Below are 24,816 nucleotides of genomic sequence, written 5' to 3' on the forward strand. Positions count from 1 at the left end.
CTGGGGCAGGGCCTGGAGACGGGAAGAGAAAACAATTCCAGTCTCTCAACTCTTGTCAGCCCAGGTGGGTGCTGCATGGATTGGGGGCACCTGGAACAGTTGGCCCCTTCACCCCTTTCCCCCACCTTTCCAGCCCCACTGGCTATAATCAGACAGTTGTGTGCGATGTCTTTCTCCCTCCTGAAGGGGTCATTTAGTCAGGCTCCTACTCATGGCCCAGGAATGTACCCCTCCCTGCCTGTCCCCCACCCCCAAGCAGGCTGTGCCTCCAGCCCCCTGCTCTCTCTGAAGGGCCTGGGCATGGGGCAGCCTCTGCAGCATCCCCAGGGCCCGAGCTGATCTGCACAGCAGAAGGGAATTGGGGGAAAGCTTTTTTTCTGCCCAGCTCCTGGCAGGGGGCCACCCTGTTGCACCCCAGAGACCCTTGTCTAAGTTTTGTTATTTCAGATGATTTCATAAGTTGGGGGAGGCGGAGCCCCAGCCCCCACAGCCCCCGTTGTTGCCTCACTGCTGAGCTCTGCTGTGTATCTGCTGACAGGCCTGCTGATAGCAGAAGGGGCTGGAGAGAGGGAAGCTCTGGGCCCTGCCCTCCCCAACCCCTGCTTAGGGGACATCCCTGATAAGAGGAAATTCCAGCCTGTGACAGATGGCCAGTGTCCACCCACCCACGGGGGAACTTTTCTTTCTCTTTGTAAGTTTGCAGATTTGCCAAGAACTAAAGGAATCTCTGGTTGACAGGCCACTGTGGACATGGCTGGAGGGCTGGCACGGGCTGGATCTTGGGGTTGCTTTGAGGTAGGGGCCGCTCCTGCTGGAAGTTTCCTTGGGGTGGGGAAGGCATCAGGGCCATTCCCTGACCCTCCCTCCGCAGTGGATCCACTTCAGGGGCTGAGACAAGGCAAGGGGGCAGCAGAAAACAGAATATAAAATAGCACCCCCCACACACACCGCATCAGAAGTCAGAGGATTCATCCTTGGCCTGCCCTCCCTGCAGCGTAAGTTCTGAGAGTGGCTCTTTAGGAAGTGACTGGCGATGGTTTGCAGGTCAGAGCTTGCTCTGGCCCAAGATTGATGTCTCAATAGGCCGCGGATCCTGGGTGAAAAACTCAGGCGAGGGAGGTGGTGGGTTGCAAATGAAAGAACAGGGGAGGGCCTCTTCCAGAAAGCAGCGGGTGGTGTGAGGAGCCCTTGGACCTTGTCCAAATTTGACTTTACCGACTGGGGCCAATTGAAACCGTGCTGGCAGAAAGGCAAAACTGCTTGAGATTCCTTCCTCCACAATAGAGGAGAGGTTTGCTTGAAAGGGTTTGGCGAGGGAAAAGCTGGAGGAAGCTTGGCCGGCAGTAAAAGTGGGGACCCCCGCCCCCTGCCTTGGGGGCGCCTCGGGCCCCTGAATGAATGAAAGAGGAGGCTGGATGGAGACAGACTCACACCACCTGTCCCTTCCAGGTCCTGCAAAGGAGCACACAGGGTTCTTGTTGGCTCTTCCACCTTGTTAGTCACCAAGAAGGAGAAAACACCGACAGGGGAACCGTAAAGCTGCAGTTTTGTTTAAGCCCCATAGTGGAAACCGGAAGGAGCTCCAGCTCGGAGAAAAATGCAGCTCTTTGCCTTTGCAAATCCGTGTCTTTCTCTGGGAGGCCAGAGCCATTGTGCTCGATTTCTAAGCAGGGTTTCAGAGTGTCTCAGGAGGGGAAGGCAGAGTCTCAGATTTCCGGCATCCCAGGTCCTAACCAGGCTTTGAGGAGACGCTTCCTGTCCCATACAAAGTGTGAAGTATAATTTGATTTGGAGTTAGTTAACAAATTAGATGAGCTGTGTGCATTTTAAAAATTCAGTCCTTGATCCCCCACCCACACACTTTTGCACAATTTGGTCATTTATATTCAGTGTTTCCATCTTTAGAAGAGAACAGGAAGTCCCCAGTGACATTTATGGAGTGTTTGTAGTAGCTTGGGTAGGTCAGTAGGAACACAATGCAGTGAAAAGCAGAGTTGAGATGGGAAAATATCCTGTTTTCAGAGCCCCCCAGGGATGACATTCCTTATCGTCTCTGTCCACCCGCTCTGGAGTCCACTGTCCGCGAACAGCAACTTGTTCTCACTTGAGAGCTCCTCCTGCCGGAGCTCAGGGATGGAGAGCAGCTGGCCTCAGTCCTCTCCTCTAACCTCTTTGTTTCTCAGACTCATCTTCCACCTTGAATAATTGTTTTTAACCTGCTCTCCCTCTTCTCTAGCTGTAGAACCCAGAACTTTGTGTGTGTGGTCAAAAGTTTAGAGAGTGCTGCAGGTAATGCTGAGATAACCCTATTAAATTCTGTAAGTTCTCATCACACCAAGTTTGTTTGTTTTTTTTTAATTCTCATTTTATTTTATTTCATTTTATAGGGATGGGGTCTCGCTACGTCGCCCAGGCTGGTCTTGAACTCCTGGGCTCAAACGATCCTCCCGCCTCGGCCTCCCAGAGTGCCAAGTTATTTTTTTAACTGGGATCCATGGGCCTAGGGATTCTTTGATGAACCGTTCAAAATACGTGTGTGTCTGTCTGTCTGTCTTCAATGTATACTTTTCTAGGGAGAGTCTTTACTTTTCACCAGAGGTTTGTGGCACACACATGTCCTGTACTACTGTATCAGATTGTGAATTCCTTACATGTTAAAGACTGCTTCAAATCTGTCCGGAAGTCTCGGCTAATAAACATTTAAATAAATGATCTTCAAATTCCCATGTGCCACCACTGTTTTCATTCTGACTGCTCTCAAGCCTGTAGTGTCATCTTTTTGTTACTGTGAAGTAGACACTCAATAAATACTTGTCTAATGAATCAATGTTGTGGTCCTGGTCCACTAGGACCCCGGGATCATCGTCTACCATTATTGTCTATAGTTTCTTTACCATCTTGTTCCAGAGCAGTTCTTTCTCTGAGGTCTGCTCACCTCTGCATGTGTGTCTAGTTTCCAGCCCTGTCGCCTTACCATTCTCTTTCCTTTACCTGCATTTCCTGAACTATTAATAGTTAACAATAGCTTCTCCCTCCACCCACTCACTCATACCTGAAGTGAGAAGTCATCATTGAGGTCTCTGTGGATTTTGTCAGCCCAACCTGGGGCAGCCTCCTGGAGGTGGAGTTTTCAGATGAGGGATGGACATTTTGGTGTCTGCTGGGTAGATCTACCTGGGAGCTTTGGCAGGGGCCCCAGGGCAGCTCTGCCTCTTTATTTTGGCTGTGGGACCCCTGGTGCACTAGGGTTTCTCAAGTAAGCATCTGTGTCCTGGGAGAGCCATAGGCAGGCCTGAGAGGGCCCCTGGAATCTGGGACCCCCAGCCCGGCCCAGTAGCTGGTACCATCATCTTTCTTGCAAGGGAAGTTATGGAAACTAAGATGCTAATGTGCTTTGATAGGCCTGGGGTGGCTCTAAGCCCTGGGAAGAGCCCTGGCAACTTTCCCTGGCTGGCAGGTGGAATCTTCTCCTGGCAGTTCAGGGCTCTGCCTCCAGCTCCCTGGGGGAGAGCAACTGAGGGAGGAGCTGGAGGCCAGGGCCTCAGTGCTGAGCTGCCTGCACCGCAGCTGGCACCTTCTGGGTCTTGGCTGCAGGAACCCCATACTTCTCCAGCCTTTCCATGGTGCCCAAAGACCTGGCCTGGGGAAGGGGTCAGCAGCCTGGGGCTCACCTACCTGGCTTCAAATCCTGGCTCTACCGCTTACTCGCTTTGCGACCCTCATAATTGACAAAAGCCCTCTCGGCCTCGGTTTCCTTATCTGTGAAATGGGACAATAACAGTGGCTACCTTATAGGATTGTGTGATGATCCATCGGTTATAATAGCTCCTGAGCAGCGTTTAGAGTAACACCTGGGGCTCGGTGCAGTGGCTTATGTCTATAATCCCAGCACTTTGGGAGGCCAAGGTGGGAGGATCACTTGAGGCCAGGAGTTTGAAACCAGCCTGACCAACATTAGTGAGACCCACTCTCTAAAAAAAAAAATTAGAGTAACGCCTGGCTCAGAGAGCCCCCAGTAAACCTCGGCTGCTGTGATGAGCTTTGTTTCTTCATTTGTTCATTCATTCACCAGACTTTTTGCCGGGGCTTGCCGTGAGCCCTACGCTGCTCTGAAGAAAGCCGGGCTGGGGTGAGCGTGATGGATGAGGTGTCTGGCTTCACAAACCCTATGTAGGGGGGTTGTGGTGAGAGGAAACCGCACACATCATTATTCAGTTACCATCGTGGGGAGACTGTCTGGACGCAGAGAGCAGGCTCTGTGTGGGAGCGGGGAGGGCAAGCCCCGGTTGCGAGGCAGGGCTTCCCCAGGATTCAGCAGGGATCTGAAGGACTTTGCAGGCACCCAGGGAGATAGGAGAGGAGGAGGGAGCAGCCCTGGCCGGACACTGTCCTCCTCGCATTGCCTGCATCAGGGACTCACTCACCTTTAAGAAGCCCCTTTGTGGGGGACAGGGAGCATCTGTTAGTTTATAGGACCTGACGTGCCCCCATGGGCTCAAGTTTCTGGGAAGGCCTGCAGGTGGCCGTAGGGCTGCCGCAGGGGTGCTGGCCCCAGGGTCTGGATTCAGGGGAGCCTGCAGAGGGAGGGCAGCTGGAGGCTGCTCCAGTGTGCATTGTTACGAGGCAAAGTAAGGAGACTGCTGGGCCCACGCTGGGCCGGGGTGGATGGAGGCAAGGAAGTCTTCGCCGGGGCAAGGGCACCAGCTGTAGATGCCGGCAGCTTTCTCCTGGACACGGGCCTGGAAGGCTGACAGGGTGTGGTGAGTGCCACTGGCTCCCCTGCCGTGGCCTGGTCAGTGGCTTCACAGGCCTCCGTGGGCAGGAGGAGGATGACCTTGCATTCTGCTTGGCCACCATTGGCAGTGACAGACAAGGTGTGTGGGGATGTGGCCATTTCGGTCTGTGCTCTGAGAGCCAGGTGTGGGTTGGGTTTGGGGAAGACAGGGGAATGGCATTGACTTGACCCTGAGCGCTTTGTCCTGGGGTGCAGGCCCGGCAGTCACTCCCCTGGAGCTGGGAATGGCATTGGGCGGTGGCTCAGGGTCCCTTGCCCCAGCGGCACCATCTCTGCATTTGGCCAGCAAGGCTGATGGGACTTGTGTGGACATTTCTGGGACGTAGACCAGGCAGCATGACACACAGGGAGGGGTAGGCAGAGAAGGGCGGCCCCTGGGTCTTGGTTTCCAAGTCGGGCTTTGCAAGCCTGCTGTGTCAAGCCCTCTCCCTTGGCACCAGGCCAGGTGGGCCAGGGTCAGCCCTGGGGCTGTGATGAGTGTGAGTGCCCCTAAAGTGTGTCATGTCCAATAGCTGCCTCCTCTCTGGGCACTGCCTCCCAGCCAGATATCCTACAGCCCCCGTCCCAGCCACAGACAGCAATCTGATTCCCTCATCCTCGGCAGGTCCTGGGGTGGGGGTAAGAATTTGTCACTAAGTGCAGATGTTCCCAGAGGGTGCTGGCTCAGGGCTGCATGGATTACAGCCCTTTCATCCCTGCCTTAGACCCACCTGCAACTCTGGAGAAAAGATGGCCCAGTGGACGCCTGCGGGGAGGAGGGAGCTGGTCCCCAGGATGAGCAGATTTGGGGGCAGTCCCCATCACAGGACCGGTGACCCACTGCCACCAGCGCCAGTGAATGGCAGAGGGGCCCTGGCATAAGGCCTGGGTTCAGAATGGGAACCTGCAGAGAAACTGTCAAGGTCTCCCGCCACCTGACACCTCCGGCTGGCTGCCACCCTAGAAACACCCTTGCTGCAAGAAGATGGGGGGGTTTGTCTGGGGCATGGTCTGGCGACACCAACTTGAGAACCTCAGGCCTAAGTGTTGGCCTCTGGGCCTCAGCTGTCCTCTGAGCTGTAAAGCTGGCTCCTGGGCACTTGTGGAAAACACTGGACTCTTTATTTTATTTTACTTTACATTCTGGGATACGTGTGCAGAACGTGCAGGTTTGTTACATAGGAATACAAGTGCCATAGTGGTTTGCCGCACCCATTGGACTCTTCAATCCAGCTCCACTAGAAATGACTGCCTTCTTTCCCTTCTTCCGTCCCTCCCTCCTCCCCTCCCTTTTTTCCTTCCTTCCCTGTTTCCTTCCCCCTCCCTCCTTCCCTTCTTTCCCTTCCTCTCCTGTCCTCATGGGGATATAATTTCCATATTACACCATCCGCCGATTCAGAAAGCACAGTTGAGTGGCATTTTTTCACAACCTTCTATAAGCATCACCTCTAATTCCAGAACGTTTTCCTCACCCCAAAAGGAAACGCCATCCTCGGTACACAGTCACTCCCCCTCCCCCAGCCCCTGGAAATCACCAATCTGCGCTTTGCCCCTACAGATGTACTTATTCTGAACATATAACTAGAACCCTAAAAGATGTGACTTTTTGTGCTTGGTTTCTTGCAGTTGGAATGTTTTCAGAGTTCATCTGTGTTGGCGCATGCTCGTGCCTTTTTATGGCTGAGAAATAGTCCACTGTGTGGACTCAGCACGTTGGGTTTCTCCACGCATCTGTTGGCGGATGTGTTAGTTATTTCTGGAGCCGGGTGTGTTGTGCTACTCACGGGCTGCGCTAGGAGCTGGGGATATCACTGAGCAAGCCACAGCCTCGGGCACCCAGGAGCTCGCAGAGCAGGAGCTGGGAGGGAGGTCAGGAGGTGCATGGCCTGTTTGCCAGGCTGGAGAGACTTGCAAAAAGTCACTTTGAGCCAGAAACCACAGCCTGAGGCCTCTGACTCCCAGCTGCGGAGCCGGGAGGGAAGCTCTGCATTTTGCTTTGACTGTGGGGTGACGTGTCTGTTACTGTCCAAATCAGAACCTTTCTGAGAGTCGACGTGGGTACTGCTGATAATTAGTCTGGATACCCGAAAGAATGGAAAGCAGGGACCCAGACAGATCCTTGCACAACCGTGTTCGTAGCAGGGCGAGGCCTGGAGGTGCGATGGGGATCCCAACGGGGCAGCTGCCGTCTTGCTGGAGCCCACGGTCTTTGGGGGGGACACAGGTGTTAACCGCATATCATACAAGCAGGAGTGTGAAATTTCAGGGTTGCCAAATTCAGTGAGGGTCTTGTGCTGGCCTGGCCACTTACATTGGCATTTCAGGAAAAAAAATCACTCTATGGACCTCAGTTTCCCCATTAGTAAAGAGTAGGTTGGACTGGAATTCTGTACCATCCAGTATAGTTGCCATTTATGAAATGTGGCTATTTAAATTTAAATAAAAATAGAAATTCCGTTCCTCAGTTGGACTAGCTCAGTGTCAAGTGCTCAGAAGTCGCTCGTGAACACACTGTGGCAATTCCTCAGAAAATGAAAACTAGAACCACCGTAGCATCCCATAATTCCACTTCTGGGTGTGGATTCAAAAGAATGCACAGCATCTTAAAGAGCTAGAGATATTTGTACACCCACATTCATAGCGGCTCTGTTCACAGTAGCCAGCGGGTAGAAACAACCCGAATGCCCGCGGTCAAATGAATGGAGAAATCAAAGGCGGGACAGGCCGGGCGTGGTGGCTCATGCCTGTAATCTCAGCACTTTGGGAGGCTGAGGTGGGTGGATCATCTGAGGTCACAAGTTCAAGACCAGCCTGACCAGCATGGAGAAACCCCGTCTCTACTAAAACAAAATTAGCCGGGCATGGTGGCGGGTGCCTGTAATCCCAGCTACTTGAGAGGCTGAGGCAGGAGAATTGCTTGAACCTGGGGAGGCAGAGGTTTCGGTGAGCCGAGATCGCGCCATTGCACTCCAGCCTGGGCAACAAGAGCAAAACTCTGTCTAAAAAAAAAAAAAAAAAGGGTGGAACATACAAGGAATTTGACTCAGCCGTGAAGAGGAAGTTAGGATACCTGCAACAGCAAGGGTGAACCTTTCGGGTATTACACTAAGTGAAATAATTTGGTCACAAAAGGACAATCCTGTAGGGTTCCACTTATACCAGGTCCGTAGAGTAGTCAGATTCAGAAAAACAGCAGAATGGAGGTTGCCAGAGGCTTGGGGGATGGGGCTGGGGAGTTGTTTAATGAGGACAGTTTGTTTTACAAGATGAAAAAGTTCTGGAGATTTGTTACACAACAATGCGAATGTACTTAACACCACTGGACTGCACACTTCAAAATAGTGACCCTGGCAAATGTTATGACAATTAAAAGGAAAAGTCACGTGGCCAGTGGCTACCACGCTGAGCAGCGCAGGCCTCAGACAGTGTCGTGGTCACAGACAATGGAGTGGGTGATCTTTACCATTGTTTCCAGCTGCCTGAGCACCATGGTGTCCTGGGGCCAGGATGAAAGTGTCTCTGGGTATGGGGGTCTCTGCTTTTCCCACTTGGGAGTCCTGAAGGCAGACCCCAAAGCTCACCTGGCCAGGTAGGAGAGCGAGGCGGGCTCTTGCATTGCTCTCTGCGTGCGTGCCTGCCTGCGGGCCAGCTGGGGCCTGCAAGGCTGCCTCTTGAGGAAGGGGTTGCAGGAATGGCTCTCACCTGTGCAGAAGGCCAGCCACTGCCCTACGTCAATGGCAAAGATGGGGCTCGGCTGCGTTGTATTATTATTTCTCAAGCGGGGCCCCCGGTGGGCAGGATGTTTGGTTTGATTTGAGTTTCTGCAGTGAGTGCTGGTGCCTGTGGAGGGACCCAGCTGCAGCCGAGCCGGCCCCTCCCTCGCTCTGGGCTCCAGGGGCGTTGGGGGCGAGAAAGGAGAGTTCAGGGGGCAGCGCCTCCCCCCAGGTCCTGCTGGGGAGGGTTGAGGGATGCTGGGGGGAGGTGGGGGCGGGTAGGGGCTGGTCCCAGTCCCAGGCAAAATGGCTCTCAGACCCACAGGCAGATGGAAGCAATTTTCGGTCACGTGGGTCGGGGCTGAACTGCTGCCCCGCAAGGCAAGGCCCCATGTCTGGCTTCAGGAAGCGGCTCCAAAGCCACATGGTCCATGGCCAGATGCAGGGCTGTGTCTTTGTTTATTTAAAGGTCCTGGAAGCCCAGAGGAGAGTATTTCTGAAGGGGGAGCAGGAGCAGGAGCAAAGCCCTGAAGGCTTCCAGGCTGCGTGGCCTGGGTGGGGGCCACGTGGGGGCACAGAGAGAGGAGCCCTGGCCTCCAGGTCCGCCTGTGGGTATTGCTCTCAGCAGTGGAGATGTGTGGACCCCCCTTGGCATTTCCCAACAAGGAATTATATTGTTCCTTTGTTCCCCCAATTCCATAAGATAGGAATTCCTGTGCCCTGTGGAGGCTGAGAAGACGGGGAGGTGCCTGTGAGGATAAACCAGCCCCCAGTTTCTGGCTTCCAGAGTCTTTTCCTCTCTCACCTCTGATGCCTCAGGCCTGGGGAGCCTCCCTCTGACACCCTCTGACCGCTCCAGTGAAATAGGCCGAGAGGGATGGCTTGAACCGGCTGGGGATGCGGGCTGCAGCCAGGGGGCTCAGTGGGCATTTCCTGAGTTCGGTTTTTGCCCCGCAAGTGGAAGGGCAGTTGAACTGAAGTCTCCCACTGCCCCTCCTGGCCTGGAAGCCTGCCTCCCACCTTCTGGGCAGAGTGAGGAGTGGGCGTGGGCCGGGAGGGCTGCCTCCTGTCTGGGACGGCTGCTCACCTGCCTGTCACGGGGGATGAGCCCCCTGCAGCCTCCCGTGCTGTGGTCCTGGCTCCCACGCCGGCTCCATTCCCCTGTGGCTGCCCCTGCTGGGTGCCCACCCGTCCCAGGGAAAAGCCACTCCCCTCCCGGAGGACTGGCGGGAGGGGCCCTGCCTGGGAGCGTGCTGTGTGGTCCCTGTCTTAGCGCAGGATGCCTGAGGCCAGATCCTCGCTGGGAGGCAGGATGGGGCAAAAGTCTCCCCGCAGGCAGAGCAGGGCCTGGATGGGCCCAAGCAGGGACGGGGGCCCAGAACAGCAGCCGCCCAGCCTGCTTGGGAGCTGAGGGCCACCAAGGGCAGCTCCAGCCTGTGGGGACTAGCAGAGGCACCGCCTCTGTGACCAGCGAGTTGTCTGCACCTGCATGCGCGTGCACCAGTGAGTGTGGCGAGTCTGAGGTGTGCTGGGACCTGGCCCGTGTGCCAGCCAGCCCTGATGGGAACCAGCCCCATCCTGGGTACCCCTGGAACCCCACTGTGTGGGAGCACCTGGGTCCTCAGCAGGCGTCTTCCGGGCGTCCGCCCCCAGCCCCAGGCCTCTGACCCGTGTGTGGTGTCTTAACAGCAGCCAGGAGCAGAGCCATCGAAGGGACCTACAGACAGAAGAGGCTTTAGTGATTTCGGGAAGTTCAGCTCCACGTGCCCCACATACCCAAGAGTAAAACTTGGTCCTGGCCTGTGGGTGTGCAGCCCGCGGGTGCTGGCCAGGTAGACAAGACGGCCGCTGGGTCAGTCCAGGGGGAGGCAGATGTGGTGCGGGGGCCCCCTCTCCTCCATGAGCCCAGGAACAGCTCTGCATCCAGGCACCCACCCTGCACCCAGCACTTTTCCTTCTCCCAGGACTGCTGGCTCGTTCTATGGGATTGAACACACAACTCCATGGGGACCGACGCTGGTTCTATCCCCCTTTCTTACAAGACCGTCCATGGGGATGTGGGAGGCGGGGACACACGCTGGTTCTATCCCCGTTTCTTACGAGACCGTCCCTCCTGTGTCTTGGCTCGTGGGTTGGCTTCTAAGGCCTTTGAGTGGCAGCAGGCAGTACAGCTTATCTGAGCAGAGGTGAAGGAGAGGGCCAGGTCCACCTGGGTGGCCCGAGGCAGTGTGGAGGGCCGGGAGAGGAGAGCGCCCTCCACCCTTGTCTGAGCAGCCCTCCAGGGTACGGAGACAGGAGTTCAGGGTCAGCCCTGCCTTGGAGCGCAGGGGGCCCCCAGCTTGGCACAGCTCCTAGAAGAGGAGATGAAAAAGCCTGGCCTTGGGAGTCTGGGGATGGAGCTTTGCTGGGGAGGCAGCGTGGCTGCAGGATGGCAGCTTTTTAGAGGACACCACGGCCAGGGACATCCTCCCAGGGGAATTCTTAGGGGTCGCCTGGGCAAATCGCTTAGCCTTTCTGAGCCTCAGTGCCTCAGTTTCCCCATCCAAGGATGGGTGTGACAACCACCTGGCAGGCGCCTGTGTGTGAGCCCCTGTCCCGCTCTAACTCCTCTGCTGTTCCTTCCCCAGCCACTGAAGCGGCTTCCAGCTGCGTTGGCGACATGGCCGACACCCCCAGAGATGCCGGGCTCAAGCAGGCGCCTGCATCACGGAACGAGAAGGCCCCGGTGGACTTCGGCTACGTGGGGATTGACTCCATCCTGGAGCAGATGCGCCGGAAGGCCATGAAGCAGGGCTTCGAGTTCAACATCATGGTGGTCGGTGAGTCCTCACCTTGCATGCCACTCAACCCATGCCGGAAACCAGCCTCAGCCCCCAGGGTGGTCCACAAGCCTTTGGGCTTGGTCTTCCCTTCTGTAAAATGGGGCAGCAACCCTGACCTCAAGGACGGATTGCCAGTGACATTGCGTGTGCATGCATGCGCCTGGGAGGAGCCCACAGCCTCCAGCGGCTCCTCAGAGGGGCCTGTCCTGCACATCCAGGGCCCCTGAGATGACTTTGGGGAGCCCAGGCTGGCCTGGAGCAGGTCCTGATGAGTGGTCGCTGCCTCTGAGCAATGACATCAGCTTGTGCAGAGGGTTCTGTGGCAGCTGTCCCCTCACTGTTGCTCCAGCCTGCCCCTCCAGGCTCCCCACCGCACCCCACCGCAGCCTGGCCAGAGGCTTCCCAGCAGCTCAGCTTCAGCTCTGCCCTGGAATTGGGGCCTCGTGGCTTCCACACCCCCTGGTGTCCCCGGAGAGCTGGAGGTCACCACGGGAGGTGACGCATCGATCAGCATGACCTGGGCAGGGTGAGGGGGCCAGGCTGGAGTCTACAGTGGGCCGCCTGTTGTTTCCAAAGCCCCCCAGGTCCCATTCAAACCTCACAGTGACCCTGTGAAGGGGGCGTCCCATTTTCCAGGCAGAAGCGAGGCTCAGGGAAGGCTGCCGCGGTTCCTTAGCTCACAGGGCAGAGAACCGCAGCCACCGTTTTGACTCCCAGAACTGTGTTCTGCCCACTCCACGGGGTCCGGGGAGGGGTCTGGGGAAGTGCCCCCGCCAGGTCACACCCTAAACAAAGGTGAGCTTGCGGGGTTTCTGCAAGGTGTCTGGGCACCTCTCAGGCCGGGCCTGTTTCTCCGACCTTTGCCAGCCGTGCACGTCCTTCCTGCCCAGCTCTGTGGACGCAAACCCACACCTGCCAGCCCGACACCTTTCTTTCCTCTTCTGCACTGATCTGGGCCCTGGCTCCCCTGGGGTCTTGGTGTCCTCTCTGCTTCCTGTGGCCTCATGTGACCCGGCTGCTCACGGCCCTGCTGTGCTCACAGCTGCCTGGAAGCTGGCAGCCTGCTTCAAGGGAGGGCGGAGGTGTGGGGTCCCCTCCTACGGCCCCCACCCTGTTCTGCCTGTTGTGGGGGACGTGCTTGTACCCTGAGGATTCAGGGCTGCCTCCCGGGAAGATGGCTGGAGAGAAAGAGAGGGGAGAGGCCCAAAGGCAATGGCCAGGCTGGGACTCATCTCTGTGGGCTACGGAGGGGCTGCCCTGCTCCCTAGCCAGGGACAGGGTGAGAAGGACCTGGGAACCTCTGGGTCCCAGCCATGGCACAGGCCTTCTTCCGGAGCTTTGGCCCCAAGGAGAGGGAGAGGCAGCCCAGCAGCCCTCGCCTTCCGTGGCTGCCACTGTGACAGCCTTGCCCTCTGGGAATGGTGCGCAGGAGGCCACTTCACCTGTCTGGGCCTCTTCGCCCTTTCAACCCTGAGAAGAACAGTGGTCCTGATTCCCCACAAAATCACTCCCTCCCAGGGATGCCGAGTGAGGAACAAGACGTGGGGCAGCTCTGCTCTCCTCCCTCCTCCCTCCCATGGCAGCTGTGCCCACCTGCAGAGGTGCAGGCAAGGTGGAGGGGCACCTGTTTGGAGGTCCACAGACCCCGGGGAGAATCCCAGCTTTGTCCTAACTCAGCGGGGTGAGGCTTGTGTGTCTTCCCCTGGGCTCCTCCTCTGTGAGCCTTAGCTTCCTCGTCCATAAAATGGGATCATCCCATAAAGTGAGATCAAGCGAGCTAGGCCCCGGGCAGGGTCCCCAACAGGTTGTGGTTGTTCGAGAAGTTGCAGCAGTGGTGATGGTGGTTGTGGTGATGAGGATGATGGGGGTGGTAATGACGGTGATGATGGTGGGGTGACGGTGATAGTGGAGATGATGGGGATGATGGTGATGGTGGTGGTGGTGATAGTGGTGGGATGGTGGTGGTGATAGTGGTGGGATGGTAGTGGTGATGTGGGTGATGGTGATTGTGATGGTGGTGGTGGTGGTGATGGAGGTGATGGTGATAGTGATCATGAGGGTGATGGGGATGGTGGTGGTGGTGATGGTGACTGGTGGGATGGTAGTGATGATGTGGGTGATGGTGATGGTGGTGGTGGTGATTGTGGTGGTGGTGATGGTGACTGTGGTGATGGTGATGATGGTGGTAATTGTGATGGTGGTGGTGGTGATGGTGGTGATGATGGTGATTGTGGTGATGGTGGTTATGATGTTGGTAATTGTGATGGTGGTGGTGATGGTGGTGATGGGGATGATGGTGATTGTGATGGGGGTGGTGGTGGTGATTGTGATGGTGGTGGTGGTGTTGATGGGGGCGATAGTGATTGTGATGGTGGTGATGTGGGTGGTGGTGGTGATTGTGATGGTGATGGTGGTGATTGTGATGGTGATGGTGGTGATTGTGATGGTGGTGATGTGGGTGGTGGTGATTGTGATGGTTGTGATTGTGATGGTGGTGGTGGTGATGGTGATGATGGTGGTGATTGTGATGGTGGTGATGGGAGTGATGCTGGTGATTGTGGTGAAGGGGGTGATGGTGGTGATTGTGATGGTGGTGATGGGAGTGATGCTGGTGATTGTGGTGAAGGGGGTGATGGTGGTGATTGTGATGGTGGTGAAGGGGGTGATGGCGATTGTGGTGGTGAAGGGGATGATGGTGATTGTGATGGTGGTGAAGGGGGTGATGGTGATTGTGATGGTGGTGATGGGGTGATGGTGGTGATGGGGCGATGGTGGTGATTGTGATGGTGGTGAAGGGGGTGATGGTGGTGATTGTGATGGTGGTGATGGTGATGGTGGTGATTGTGGTGGTGGTGATGTGGGTGGTGGTGGTGATTGTGATGGGGTGATGGTAATGTGGGCGATGGTGGTGATTGTGGTGGTAGTGGTGGTGATGGTGATGATTGTGATGGTGGTGAAGGGGGTGATGGTGGTGATTGTGGTGGTGGTAATGGTGATGGTGGTGAAGGGGTGATGGTGGTGATTGTGGTGATGTGGGTGGTGGTGGTGATGTGGGTGGTGGTGGTGATTGTGATGGGGGTGATGATGGTAATGTGGGTGATGGTGATTGTGGTGGTGGTGGTGATGGTGATGATTGTGATGGTGGTGAAGGGGGTGATGGTGGTGATTGTGATAGTGGTGATTGTGATGGTGGTGTGGGTGATGGTGGTGTTGATGGGGGTGATGATGTTAGTAGTGGTGGTGATAGTGATGGGGATGATGGTGGTGGTGATGGTGATAGTGGTGGGATGGTAGTGGTGATGTGGTTGGTGATGGTGCTGGTGCTGGTGATTGTGATGACAGTGGTGGTGGTGATGAGGGTGACGGAAGTGGTGATGATGGCGGGAGTGATGGGATGATGGTAGTAGCAGTGATGGTATTGTGATGATGGTGCTGATGGGGATGGTGGTGATGATAAGGATGATGATGATGGTGATGATAATAATAAAAGTAACAATAATAAAGGGATACACCTTGCAGTATCCCAGTTGGCATCTCCTAGATCTAAGGTGTCGTGGCTGGAACATTGACATAACTCCTGACCTGAGGTTGGCCAGGACACAGACCTGGTGGACAGAGAGAGATGGGCGAGGAGTGTCCGTCCTTGGGCTACTAAACAGTTCAGGCCAGGGATTCCCAGCACCAGCCTCTGTTCTCCCAGGAGCCCACACTTTTCCTAGAATGGTGTTATCAAAGTCAGAACATCAGTGTAATTTAGGGTGTTTTTTGTGTTGTGTTTTTTTGAGACAGGGTCTCACTGTTGCCCAGGCTGGAGTGCAGTGGCATGATCTTGGCTCACTGCAGCCTCCACCTCCTGGGTTCAAGTGATTCTCGTGCCTCAGGCATGTGCCACCATACCTGGCTAATTTTTGTGTTTTTTGGTAGAGACAGGGTTTCACCATGTTGGCCAAGCTGGTCTCGAACTCCTGACCTCAAGTAATCCACCCTCCTCGGCCTCCCAAAGTGCTGAGATTACAGGCGTGAGCCATCTCGCCTGGCCGATTTTTGTTTTTTTAAAAGACAGGGTCTCTGTCACTCTGGAGTGGCAACGATCCTAGCTCACTGCAGCCTCGCACTCCTGGGCTTGAGCAATTCTCCTACTTCAGCCTCCTGCGTAGCTGGGACTATAGGTGCTCGCCACTACACCTAGCCAATGTTTACATTTTGATGTACATTTGATATAGGGTCTCGCTGTGTTGCCCAGGCTGGTCTTGAACTCCTGGGCTCAAGCAATTCTCCTGCCTCAGCCTCCCAAAGTGCTGGGACTACAGGCATGAGCCACCACACCTGGCCTAGGGTATTTTTTTTGGTGTGCTGCTAGCGTAGCCCAAGGCAGCTCTGTGCAGGGTAAAGCAATGGGGCTCCGAGTCTGGAGGGGTGTGTGTGTGTGTGTGTGTGTGTGTGTTATATGTGATTTGTTTGTGTGTGTTGTGAGAGTTGTGTGTGAGGTATGTGTGAGAGGTATGTTTGAGGTGAGTTGTGTGTGTGTTGTGAGTTGTGCATGTGAAGTGTGTGTGTTGTGAGGTGTGTGTATGAGGTGTATGTGAGTTGTGTGTATTGTGTTGCATATGAATGCTACTTCCTCATCCTCGTTTGTCTCAGTCACCTGTGGACTGGCTGTCTGCACACACGGGCACTGTCCCTCGAGTGGCACCACCCTGCAGGCCAGCACCCCCTAGCACATGGCCCCACAGACCCCATGGGACATGCGTGAGCCTGCCTGATGCTCACACCAGCTCCACGGGGGAAGGACTGTTTATCCCATTTTGCAGATCAGGAAACTGAGACACAGTGAGGTCAGGTGACTTGCCCAGGCCCTGGCCGGTCAGGGAGGAGCAGTTTGAACACCTGGGCTTTGGTTGCAACCACCCTGGTGAACTGCAGGAATCCCGGCCACCTGGTGCACCCCGGGCAGCCCTGGGCTCCTCCGCCAGCCCGGCCTCTGTCCTGTCCAAAATCTGAGCCACCAGGAGACCTCCTGTCCAGAAAGCACAAGGGGCACAAGAGATGCCGACTCTCCCAGGCCTGGCTCACCTCTCAGGAGAGGACTGTGGCCTGGGTTGTGCTGGCATCAGAGCCCGGCTGTGTGGGTTTACACAGTCACTGGACACCCGGCTCGAGGGTGAAGTCCTCGGGGGCTGCTTGGCAGGGGTATTGCCGGGAGGTAGCCCAGGCACTGCTGAATCTCAGACTGGAGAGCCTCGTGCCTGGGTGGGAGGGGCCCCATGTGCAGACCCTGCTGGTCTCTCCAGAGAGACCCCTGACCGGCCTCCCATCCTCTCCCCAGGGCAGAGCGGCTTGGGTAAATCCACCTTAATCAACACCCTCTTCAAATCCAAAATCAGCCGGAAGTCGGTGCAGCCCACCTCAGAGGAGCGCATCCCCAAGACCATCGAGATCAAGTCCATCACGCACGGTCAGTGGCCGGGAGTGGGCTGGGGGTGCAGGACGCCCCTGCCTTCCTGGAGCACAGGGGTTGGGGGTCAAGACCATCACACACAGTCAGTGGCCAGGGGCGGGCTGGGGGTGCAGGACTCCTCTGCCTTCCTGGAGCACAGAGTGGGGTGTCAAGACCATCACACACAGTCAGTGGCCGGGAGTGGGCTGGGGGTGCAGGACGCCCCTGCCTTCCTGGAGCACAGGGGTTGGGGGTCAAGACCATCACACACGGTCGGTGGCTGGGGATGGGCTGGGGATGTGGGATGCCCCTGCCTACCTGGAGCACTGGTGCGGTGTGAGGGTGCCCGAGTCAGGCAATCCCAGGTCCCCAAGACGGGGACTCGCTGTGCCCACCATCCCCAGCATGTTGAGCATGTTGGGGCTCTGGCTGTGATGGGTCAGTGTCCCGGACCCCTGTGGGCCCCGTCACACTGAGCTCCCCACAGACAACTGAGTTTTCCACCAAAAGTCTGACGGGCAAGGGGCTCCCAGGGGAACCGTCACCGGCCTGTGCCGGAGTTGGCTGAGGAAGGCCATTAATTTCCCGGTGTCTCCTTGGTTGTCATCGCTGCCTACCTGGGGTTGCCCCGGGGTCAGTCAGGTGTGGGGTGTCTGTGAGGGTCTTCCGTCTCCCCTCTGACTCTGCGTCCGTGGCTCTGTGCAGATATTGAGGAGAAAGGCGTCCGGATGAAGCTGACAGTGATTGACACACCAGGGTTCGGGGACCACATCAACAACGAGAACTGGTGAGGCCCCTCCAGGGGGAGGAGCACTAGCGGGGGCTTCAGGGCTCCCTGGACCCCACCCAAAGTCAGCCCTAGAGGCTTCCCGGCCCGCGGGGGTGCAGGGCCCACCTCCTGGGGCCTGACATGCCGCTAAAGTCGCACGTCTCAGGGGCTTGAAAATTCTGGACCAAAGCAGAATTACCTGGGGAATCTTGCTGTCCCCAACTCATCACCTGAGGCCAGCCCGGGGAGGCTGGTTTGGGAGGCCGAGGGTAAGGCTGTGGCATCTCTGCTCAGCAAGCCAGACCTCCCAGGGTGTGCATTTCACTGGAAGGTGGGGTGTTGGGCTCTGAGTCCTGGGAATGCATGACCTGCTTGGGGAGGGCATCTCATGTGCCCGCTGACTCGTCCCCATCCCCCACGCAGCTGGCAGCCCATCATGAAGTTCATCAATGACCAGTACGAGAAATACCTGCAGGAAGAGGTCAACATCAACCGCAAGAAGCGCATCCCGGACACCCGCGTCCACTGCTGCCTCTACTTCATCCCCGCCACCGGCCACTCGTACGTCCCTGCGGTGTCGGCGTCCTCATGCCGGGTGCCCTGGGTTCCCTCTGTCCCCTGGGACTGCCGGACGGTGCTGTCTGCCCTGCTGCTGGGTGCAGAGGGGCTGAGTCAGGGGCCGTGGCCGCCAGCTGTGAAGTTGGGGGTGTGCCATGTCTGCACCTCCAAAGCCTCACACTGACCCCTATGCAGTGTCCTGCCCAGCCCCCATCCTTCAGCTGCGTCTTGGGGAGCTGAGGGTCAGGCAGGCCCTGCGCTGTTCTGGAGCCTGGTGGTCTGTGTCCTGCCTTCTCAGGCCAGGCTCTGGCAGGTGGAGTGGGAGCCCCCAGCCAAGCACCCGTAGCGGTGACTGACCTTCTCATCCGGGCCCTGCCTCATGGGACCCCTCAGAGGGTTTGGTGCGTTCTTAGACGGGAAGCACAGAGATCAGTGCTGGCCCCTTCCAGGGCTGGACGGGGCTGCTGTTGGTGTTGGTGAGAGCCCTTTCCTCCCGCCGGCTCTGTCTGCACCTGACGTCGCCCCTAGAGGTCAGCAAGGGCGGGAGGCTGCATGTACCCTGTCAGGTGGACTCTTCATGGCCTCACGGACCCTCTGTCCTCAGCTCCCTGTGCACCCCCTGCCAGACACCTGTGGCTCACCCTGAGCCAGGGCTGGGAGGAGGAGGACCAGAGGCCAGCAGGAGCGGCTGGTGGAGGCAGCCGTGGGTGGCTTGTCTGCATGGGTGGGTGGAGAAGGTCCTTCGCACCTGCTGTCCCAGATGTACTTCCCTGGGCGGAGGAAGCCCAGGGGTTTGGGGAAACCATACTCTGTGGGCACCAGGTGCAGGAAGGAGCCTGGCTGGTGGGCAGCGGGCCTCACCCAGAGTCTGTGGGAAAACCCAAGCTGGAGTTTTCGAGCCCACCCTCTGGCATCATCCTCTGTGGGCCAGCGGGAGTCAGGGGCAGGGGGCCAGCTCGCTGTCCGTGGGCCTCTCCTGAACTGAACATCTGCCCTCCCAGGCAGAACGGCTCATCTGGGGTCCTGTGGCAGCTGTTCCAGCTGCTCCAAGCTTTGCCTCAGCTGAGGCTGATGGCAGGAGGCAGAAGCCTCTCCTGATGCCAGCTGGGCAAGCCGAGGGCGGGCGGGCGGTCTCTGGCACTTCTGCTACTCCCCAGCACTGACCCTTTGGCTGGGACTCCAGCTAGGCATGTTGCCTGGTCCCGCCCAAGGCGTCCAGTCCCATGGGGCAGGGGCGGGCCTTGGCCATCTCTGCTTAAACTTCTGCCCAGAGCCGGCTTCTCCCCAGCCATGTGTGTGACCGATTTATTCTCACTGTGGGAAAAGCTCGGCTCCAGAACTGGGGAAGATGGTGCCCCAGTTCCAGGGCCCTGCCAGCCCCTGCCACCCACAGCTTTCCCCGCATCAGACCCCAGGCTCACTGGGGCCAAGCAGGCAAGGGGAGCAGCCCGCCTGGTGCAGGGGAGCAGCCCGCCTGGTGCAGGGGCACCGCACACTGGTGCTAGCTTCTATTTCTCTTGCCTCTCCCCTCCCAGCCAAAGCCCCACAGCAAGACGGCTGCTGAGCCAACGACAGCCCTTCTGTGTGGACACGTAGGGGTGTGGTTGGGACCCCAGAACTCATGGACGAGGGTGCTTGGAGCTGGCCCTGGCCCGCCTGGCCTGTGCAGTGGTGTCACCTGTGTCTGGGACACACCCTTGTCCTTCCTCTGCCCCACACTCACAGTGTGGCCGACTCGGCCCGGGGCCCTGTCCTTGCCAGCAGGGACCCCCGTGAGCCCCGAGCCAGCACCTGAGAGTGTCGACACCTGCTTGGGGGTGGGTGCCCCCCCACCGCCCCGCTCCCCCAGATGAGCCTCACGCACATCCCTCTGCTTCAGCCTCAGGCCCCTGGACATCGAGTTTATGAAACGCCTGAGCAAGGTGGTCAACATCGTCCCTGTCATCGCCAAGGCGGACACACTCACCCTGGAGGAGAGGGTCCACTTCAAACAGCGGGTAGGGTTCCATCTCTACTCGCCCCAGCCCTTCTGTGCAACCTGGAGACGCTGCAGGCCTGGCAGGGGCCACCCCGTCTAAAGGAGTCACACTGTCAGGGAGACCGAACCGCTGATCACTCTTCCCAGCGGGTGGCTGGCCTGGTGGTCCCTGGCCCAGGTGGCTGCTGGGGGCCGTCGCTGAGATGGCCTCTCCAGCTCCCCCATATCTCAAAAGCAGCTTTGTGGGAGTGCCAATTCTCCAGCAGAGTCTCTGAGGGGGGTTTTGGAGAAGACCTGGGCCAGGCGGATGGTGAATCTCTCTTCCAGGGAGTGAGGCCGAGGAGGGGCCGTGCGACATGGCCCACCTTATTTTATGCCCCCCCCTTTTTTTTGAGAAAGGGTCTGGCTCAGTTGCCAAGGTTGCAATGTAGTGGCACAATCATGGCTCACTGCAGCCTCCACCTCCCAGGCTCAGTCCCCGAGTAGCTGGAATTACAGATGCACACCACCATGTCTGGCTAATTTTTGTATTTTTAGTAGAGACGAGGTTTTGCCATGTTGCCCAGGCTGGTCTCTAACCCTTGGGCTCAAGGGATCCTCCTGCCTCAGCCTCCCAAAGTGCTGGGGTTACAGGCATGAGCCACCTCACCTGGCCCTGCCTGGTTTTTATTAGATGGAAGAGAAGTTGGGCCAGGTGTGGTGGCTCACGCCTGTAATCCCAGCACTTTGGGAGGCCGAGGCGGGCAGATCACTTGAGGTCAGGAGTTTGAGACCAACCTGGCCAACATGGTGAAACCCCATCTCTACTAAAAATACAAAAATATTAGTCGGGCATGGTGGCGGGCGCCTGTAGTCCCAGCTACTTGGGAGGCTGAGGCAGGAGAATCACTTGAACCCGGGAGGCGGAGGCTTCAGTGAGCCGAGATTGAGCCACTGCACTCCAGCCTGGGCGACAGAGCAAGACTCCATCTCAAAAAAAAAAAAAAAAAAAAAAAAAAAAAGTTGCAGGAGGGATGGTCTCTGCCACCTTCTTCTCCGCCACCGTCCGAGGCCCCTGCTGTGGGATAGGGAGGGGCATCCAAGCAAGAGGGCAGCCCTGGGCTCTTCCTCCTGACAGGGCAGCACATCAGAGCCACATGGGGTGCCTTTCAAAATGAAACCGAGGTGCCTGGGCTGCGGCACCACATCTGCCTCGGTGGGTGTGGGTGGGGCCTGTAACCTACTCCGTCCTGGGGCCAGGCGTCAGGGACCTTCCCAGCATGTGCAGGGGAAGACAGTCCACACAAAGTGGGTGTGTCTGCCGGAGGCTACACATGGGCTGTGGTCTGTGCCTGGGCAGGCGAGCGGCCGCTCACTGGGATGTTTCTGTTGCACGTACCCGTGTCGGGCTGCTGGCAGGGAGCTGAGAGGTTACTGCAGGCGGGGGCTGGCTGAGCTGCAGGAGGGGCCCCTGCTGGAATTGGGGACTGTGACGAGGGTTTTTTAGGAAGGGTTTCAGGAGGGGAGGTCTCGGTAACGCTGAGTACTTTCTTGGGGGTGTGATGAGCAGGAGAAGAGAGGTGGGAGGTGCTCAGGACGATGACCTTAAGCCCCTGGGGAGTTGCAGCGTCGCTCAGGACAGCAGGTGCACCTGCAGCTGCCCCTCTTCCCCCCAGGAGGCACAGGAGTTGGAGGTGATTGGTGTCACAGCCCCCCAGAGCCTGCCCTTGAACCCGAGCCTGGGGCAGCACACAGTGTGGAGGTCCTGTGGCACACACCAGTGGGCGGGTAGAGCTTGCCGCAGGGATGGGCCCATCTCTCTCCCTCCTTATCCCAGATCACCGCAGACCTGCTGTCCAACGACATCGACGTGTACCCCCAGAAGGAATTTGATGAGGACTCGGAGGACCGGCTGGTGAACGAGAAGTTCCGGGTGAGTGGATCCACCAGGATGTTGTTCCCAGGGGACCCCCAGTTCCTGCTGAAGGGTGGGTTGGGGGTTTGGGGGACCTTAAGCCATGAAATTATATTCTTGGGGCCAGAGGGCACTGAGCCCAGGTGTCTGTACCCAGTGCTGTCAGGCTGAGGCTCTCGTTTTTGGGGGACCCCAGGCTCAGGGCAGCTCCTCCCAGGGGCCCAGGGGAGGGAATTGCCTTCCCGCACATGTGTAACCAATACCGTCTGCCCGTTCCCCAGGAGATGATCCCGTTTGCTGTGGTGGGCAGTGACCACGAGTACCAGGTCAACGGCAAGAGGATCCTTGGCAGGAAGACCAAGTGGGGCACCATCGAAGGTACTCGCCGCAGGCGCCGGGGCTCCAGACAGATGGGAAGACGGTCTCTTCTGCTGACCCAGAGCCTGTGGGCCACGCCTGAGCCGGGGACTCGTGGAACCTCATCCACTGCCTTGCCCCACCCAGAGGGAGGGGTCTCCTTGTCCCCATTCAACCCTTGGGAAAGTGAGAGGGCAAGTGGCCTGTGCAGATGCCTCCACCCCGGACCTCCCCCCGGGCAGGGAAAGATTCAGGGAGACAGGAGCTGGGATGGGGGCCGCCAAGTTCTGGATCCTGGTGCAGGCTCTTTCATAGGCACCTGTGTGGCCCTGGACAAATCACCCAACCTCTCTGGGCCTAGAAAAGGGGTGGGCTGTAGCTCTGTGAGCCAGATGGACCCTCGGACCCTTGCCCTGCTGAAGTTCCTGGGACCCTCACACCTTAGTCTCTTGAGTGGCTGTGGTAACCAATTAGCACAAACGAGGGGGCTTAAAACAACACAAATGTATTTTCACAGTTCCAGAGGCCAGAGGTCCGAAATCAGGGGCTGTTTCCTTCTGAGGCCCTGAGGACCAGCCTCTTCCATGCCTTCCTCCTTCTGGTAGCGCCTGGCATTCCTAGTTGTATTGTAAAGGCATCACACGCTCTAATCTCTGCCCCATTGTCACAGGGCCTTCTTCCCTGTGTCTCTGTCCCGTCCCTCCTCTTCCTTTTTTTTTTTTTTTTTTTTGTTTGAGACGGAGTCTCGTTCTGTCACCCAGGCTGGAGTGCAGTGTTGCAATCTCAGCTCACTGCAACCTCCGCCTCCTGGGTTCAAGTAATTCTCCTGCCTCAGCCTCCCGAGTATCTGGGATTACAGTCACGTACCACCCACCTGACTTAATTTTTGTATTTTTAGTAGAGACAGGATTTTGCCATGTTGGCCAGGCTGGTCTTAAACTCCTGACCTCAGGTGATCTGCCCACCTTGGCCTCCCAAAGTGCTGGGATTACAGGAATGAGCCACCGAGCCTGCCCTCTTTCCTTCTTGTCTTTGGACAAGGACGCCTGTCTTTGGACTTAGGGCCTACCCTAAGTGGATGATCCCATTTGGAGATCCTTAATGAATCTATAAAGAAAGACGTTTTCCAAGTAAGGTCACAATCATGGGTACCAAGGCCTGGACCTTGACCATGTCTTTGAATGGATGGGAGCCCCTGGGGGGCCACAGTTCAACCCACTCCTGGCGGTGACACCCCGGGAGGGATGGGCCTGAACATTTCCTTCCCCTTCCTCTCTCTGTCCCTTCATTTCTCATTAGAATGGAAGAGGGGAAGGTGCAGAGGGAAATGCAGCAGGAAAAGCCACTTTGTTCTGGGAGAGCACTTGGCTGAAAGGCCCAGTAGAGCAGGAAGCACAAGTCTCTTAATCTTCCAGGGCCTCAGTTTTCATCATCCACAAAGTGGGTGCAGTGTGCCAAGATTTTAGTGAGTTGAGAGACTGTCCCAAAGACCACAGAGCTTTTTGGGAAGCTGTTGCTCTAAGAAAATGGTCATAATGACAATTACCAGGAGGCATCAAACACTCCTGTGCCACTGGCTAGACATGGGTTATCTCGTTTCATGTCCGAAGCTCCCCGCACCCACCCTCCTTGCAGAGTTGAAGAGGTGCTGTGAGCAGAAAACCTGCCAAGGGACCCAGAACCGGAGGCGGCTCTAGAATCTACAGCTCCAGCCCTGCACCAGACTCCCTCGAGATGGGAGTTCATGCCTGGAGGAGGGTGTGGAGAGGCACGCGGGCCTTTCCCCTGTCTGCACTCCTCCCCTACCACCGCCCCTGCCGGGCCCACCCTGCGGGAGCTGCCCAGCTGGGTGCAGCCTGGGTGTTTTCCAGTATCCGCCTGTGGTGTCAGGCTGGCTTGCCTCCCCTTGGCCCCTCTGCCTGCAGTTCCTCTCTTCCTCTCTGCCCAAAGAGTTCTTGCTGTTTAGGAAACTTTTTATGAAAGGCAGGTTTGGGAGAGTTAGGGGTGGATGGGCCTGGGACGGGCCGGCGGCTTTGCTATGGGCGTGCCTCTGCTGCACCCTGGTGGCCAACCTTGAGTACCGCAGGTGGCCGGTGACAGAAACTGTCAGGAAATGCACAAGAGAGAGGTCCCCACACCTCTCTGACCTGTGCGTTGTTGAGCACCACTGGCTCCAGCTGAGGAAGAGTCTGGAACCTGTCAGGACAGTTGTGAGGTGGTGGGGCCCACTTTCCAGCAGTCTTATATGAGGACCCTGGAAATGTGCCTTCAGCACTGCTGGGTTTTTATATCAGGGGCCCCATGAGTTCATAGCTGACCTGACACCCGGACTAGTAAGGGCTGTGCCTCGTTCTTGCCTCCCACTTGGTGAACAGCATCTTGAGGTATCTTTCCCATCCTTAGAAACCACCCCAAGTATTGTCAATAGAAATGTGGGGTGTAATTGATCACGCCATGAACTCATTTAATCCTCATGTCCCTGAGAGGCGGGTGACGTTATTATCCACATTTTAT

The 24,816-nt window shown here is 57.2% G+C and overlaps 1 protein-coding gene across 10 annotated transcripts in view; it reads left to right on the plus strand.

Moving 5' to 3' along the window:
* The window catches only part of SEPTIN9 (septin 9), a 220,269-nt gene that overhangs the window by 190,465 nt on the left and 4,988 nt on the right, over positions 1-24,816 (plus strand). For all 10 annotated transcript variants that reach the window (XM_003818283.5, XM_003818285.5, XM_003818284.4 and 7 more), the window contains 7 exons: positions 11,115-11,306; positions 16,636-16,764; positions 17,452-17,533; positions 17,939-18,076; positions 19,953-20,070; positions 21,868-21,963; positions 22,227-22,323. In XM_003818283.5, coding sequence (XP_003818331.1) covers positions 11,115-11,306; positions 16,636-16,764; positions 17,452-17,533; positions 17,939-18,076; positions 19,953-20,070; positions 21,868-21,963; positions 22,227-22,323 — 852 coding nt within the window. The remainder of the gene's footprint in view (positions 1-11,114; positions 11,307-16,635; positions 16,765-17,451; positions 17,534-17,938; positions 18,077-19,952; positions 20,071-21,867; positions 21,964-22,226; positions 22,324-24,816) is intronic.

The sequence above is a fragment of the Pan paniscus genome, chromosome 19 (assembly GCF_029289425.2).
Source record: "Pan paniscus chromosome 19, NHGRI_mPanPan1-v2.0_pri, whole genome shotgun sequence".
NCBI classification, from domain to species: Eukaryota; Metazoa; Chordata; class Mammalia; order Primates; family Hominidae; genus Pan; species Pan paniscus.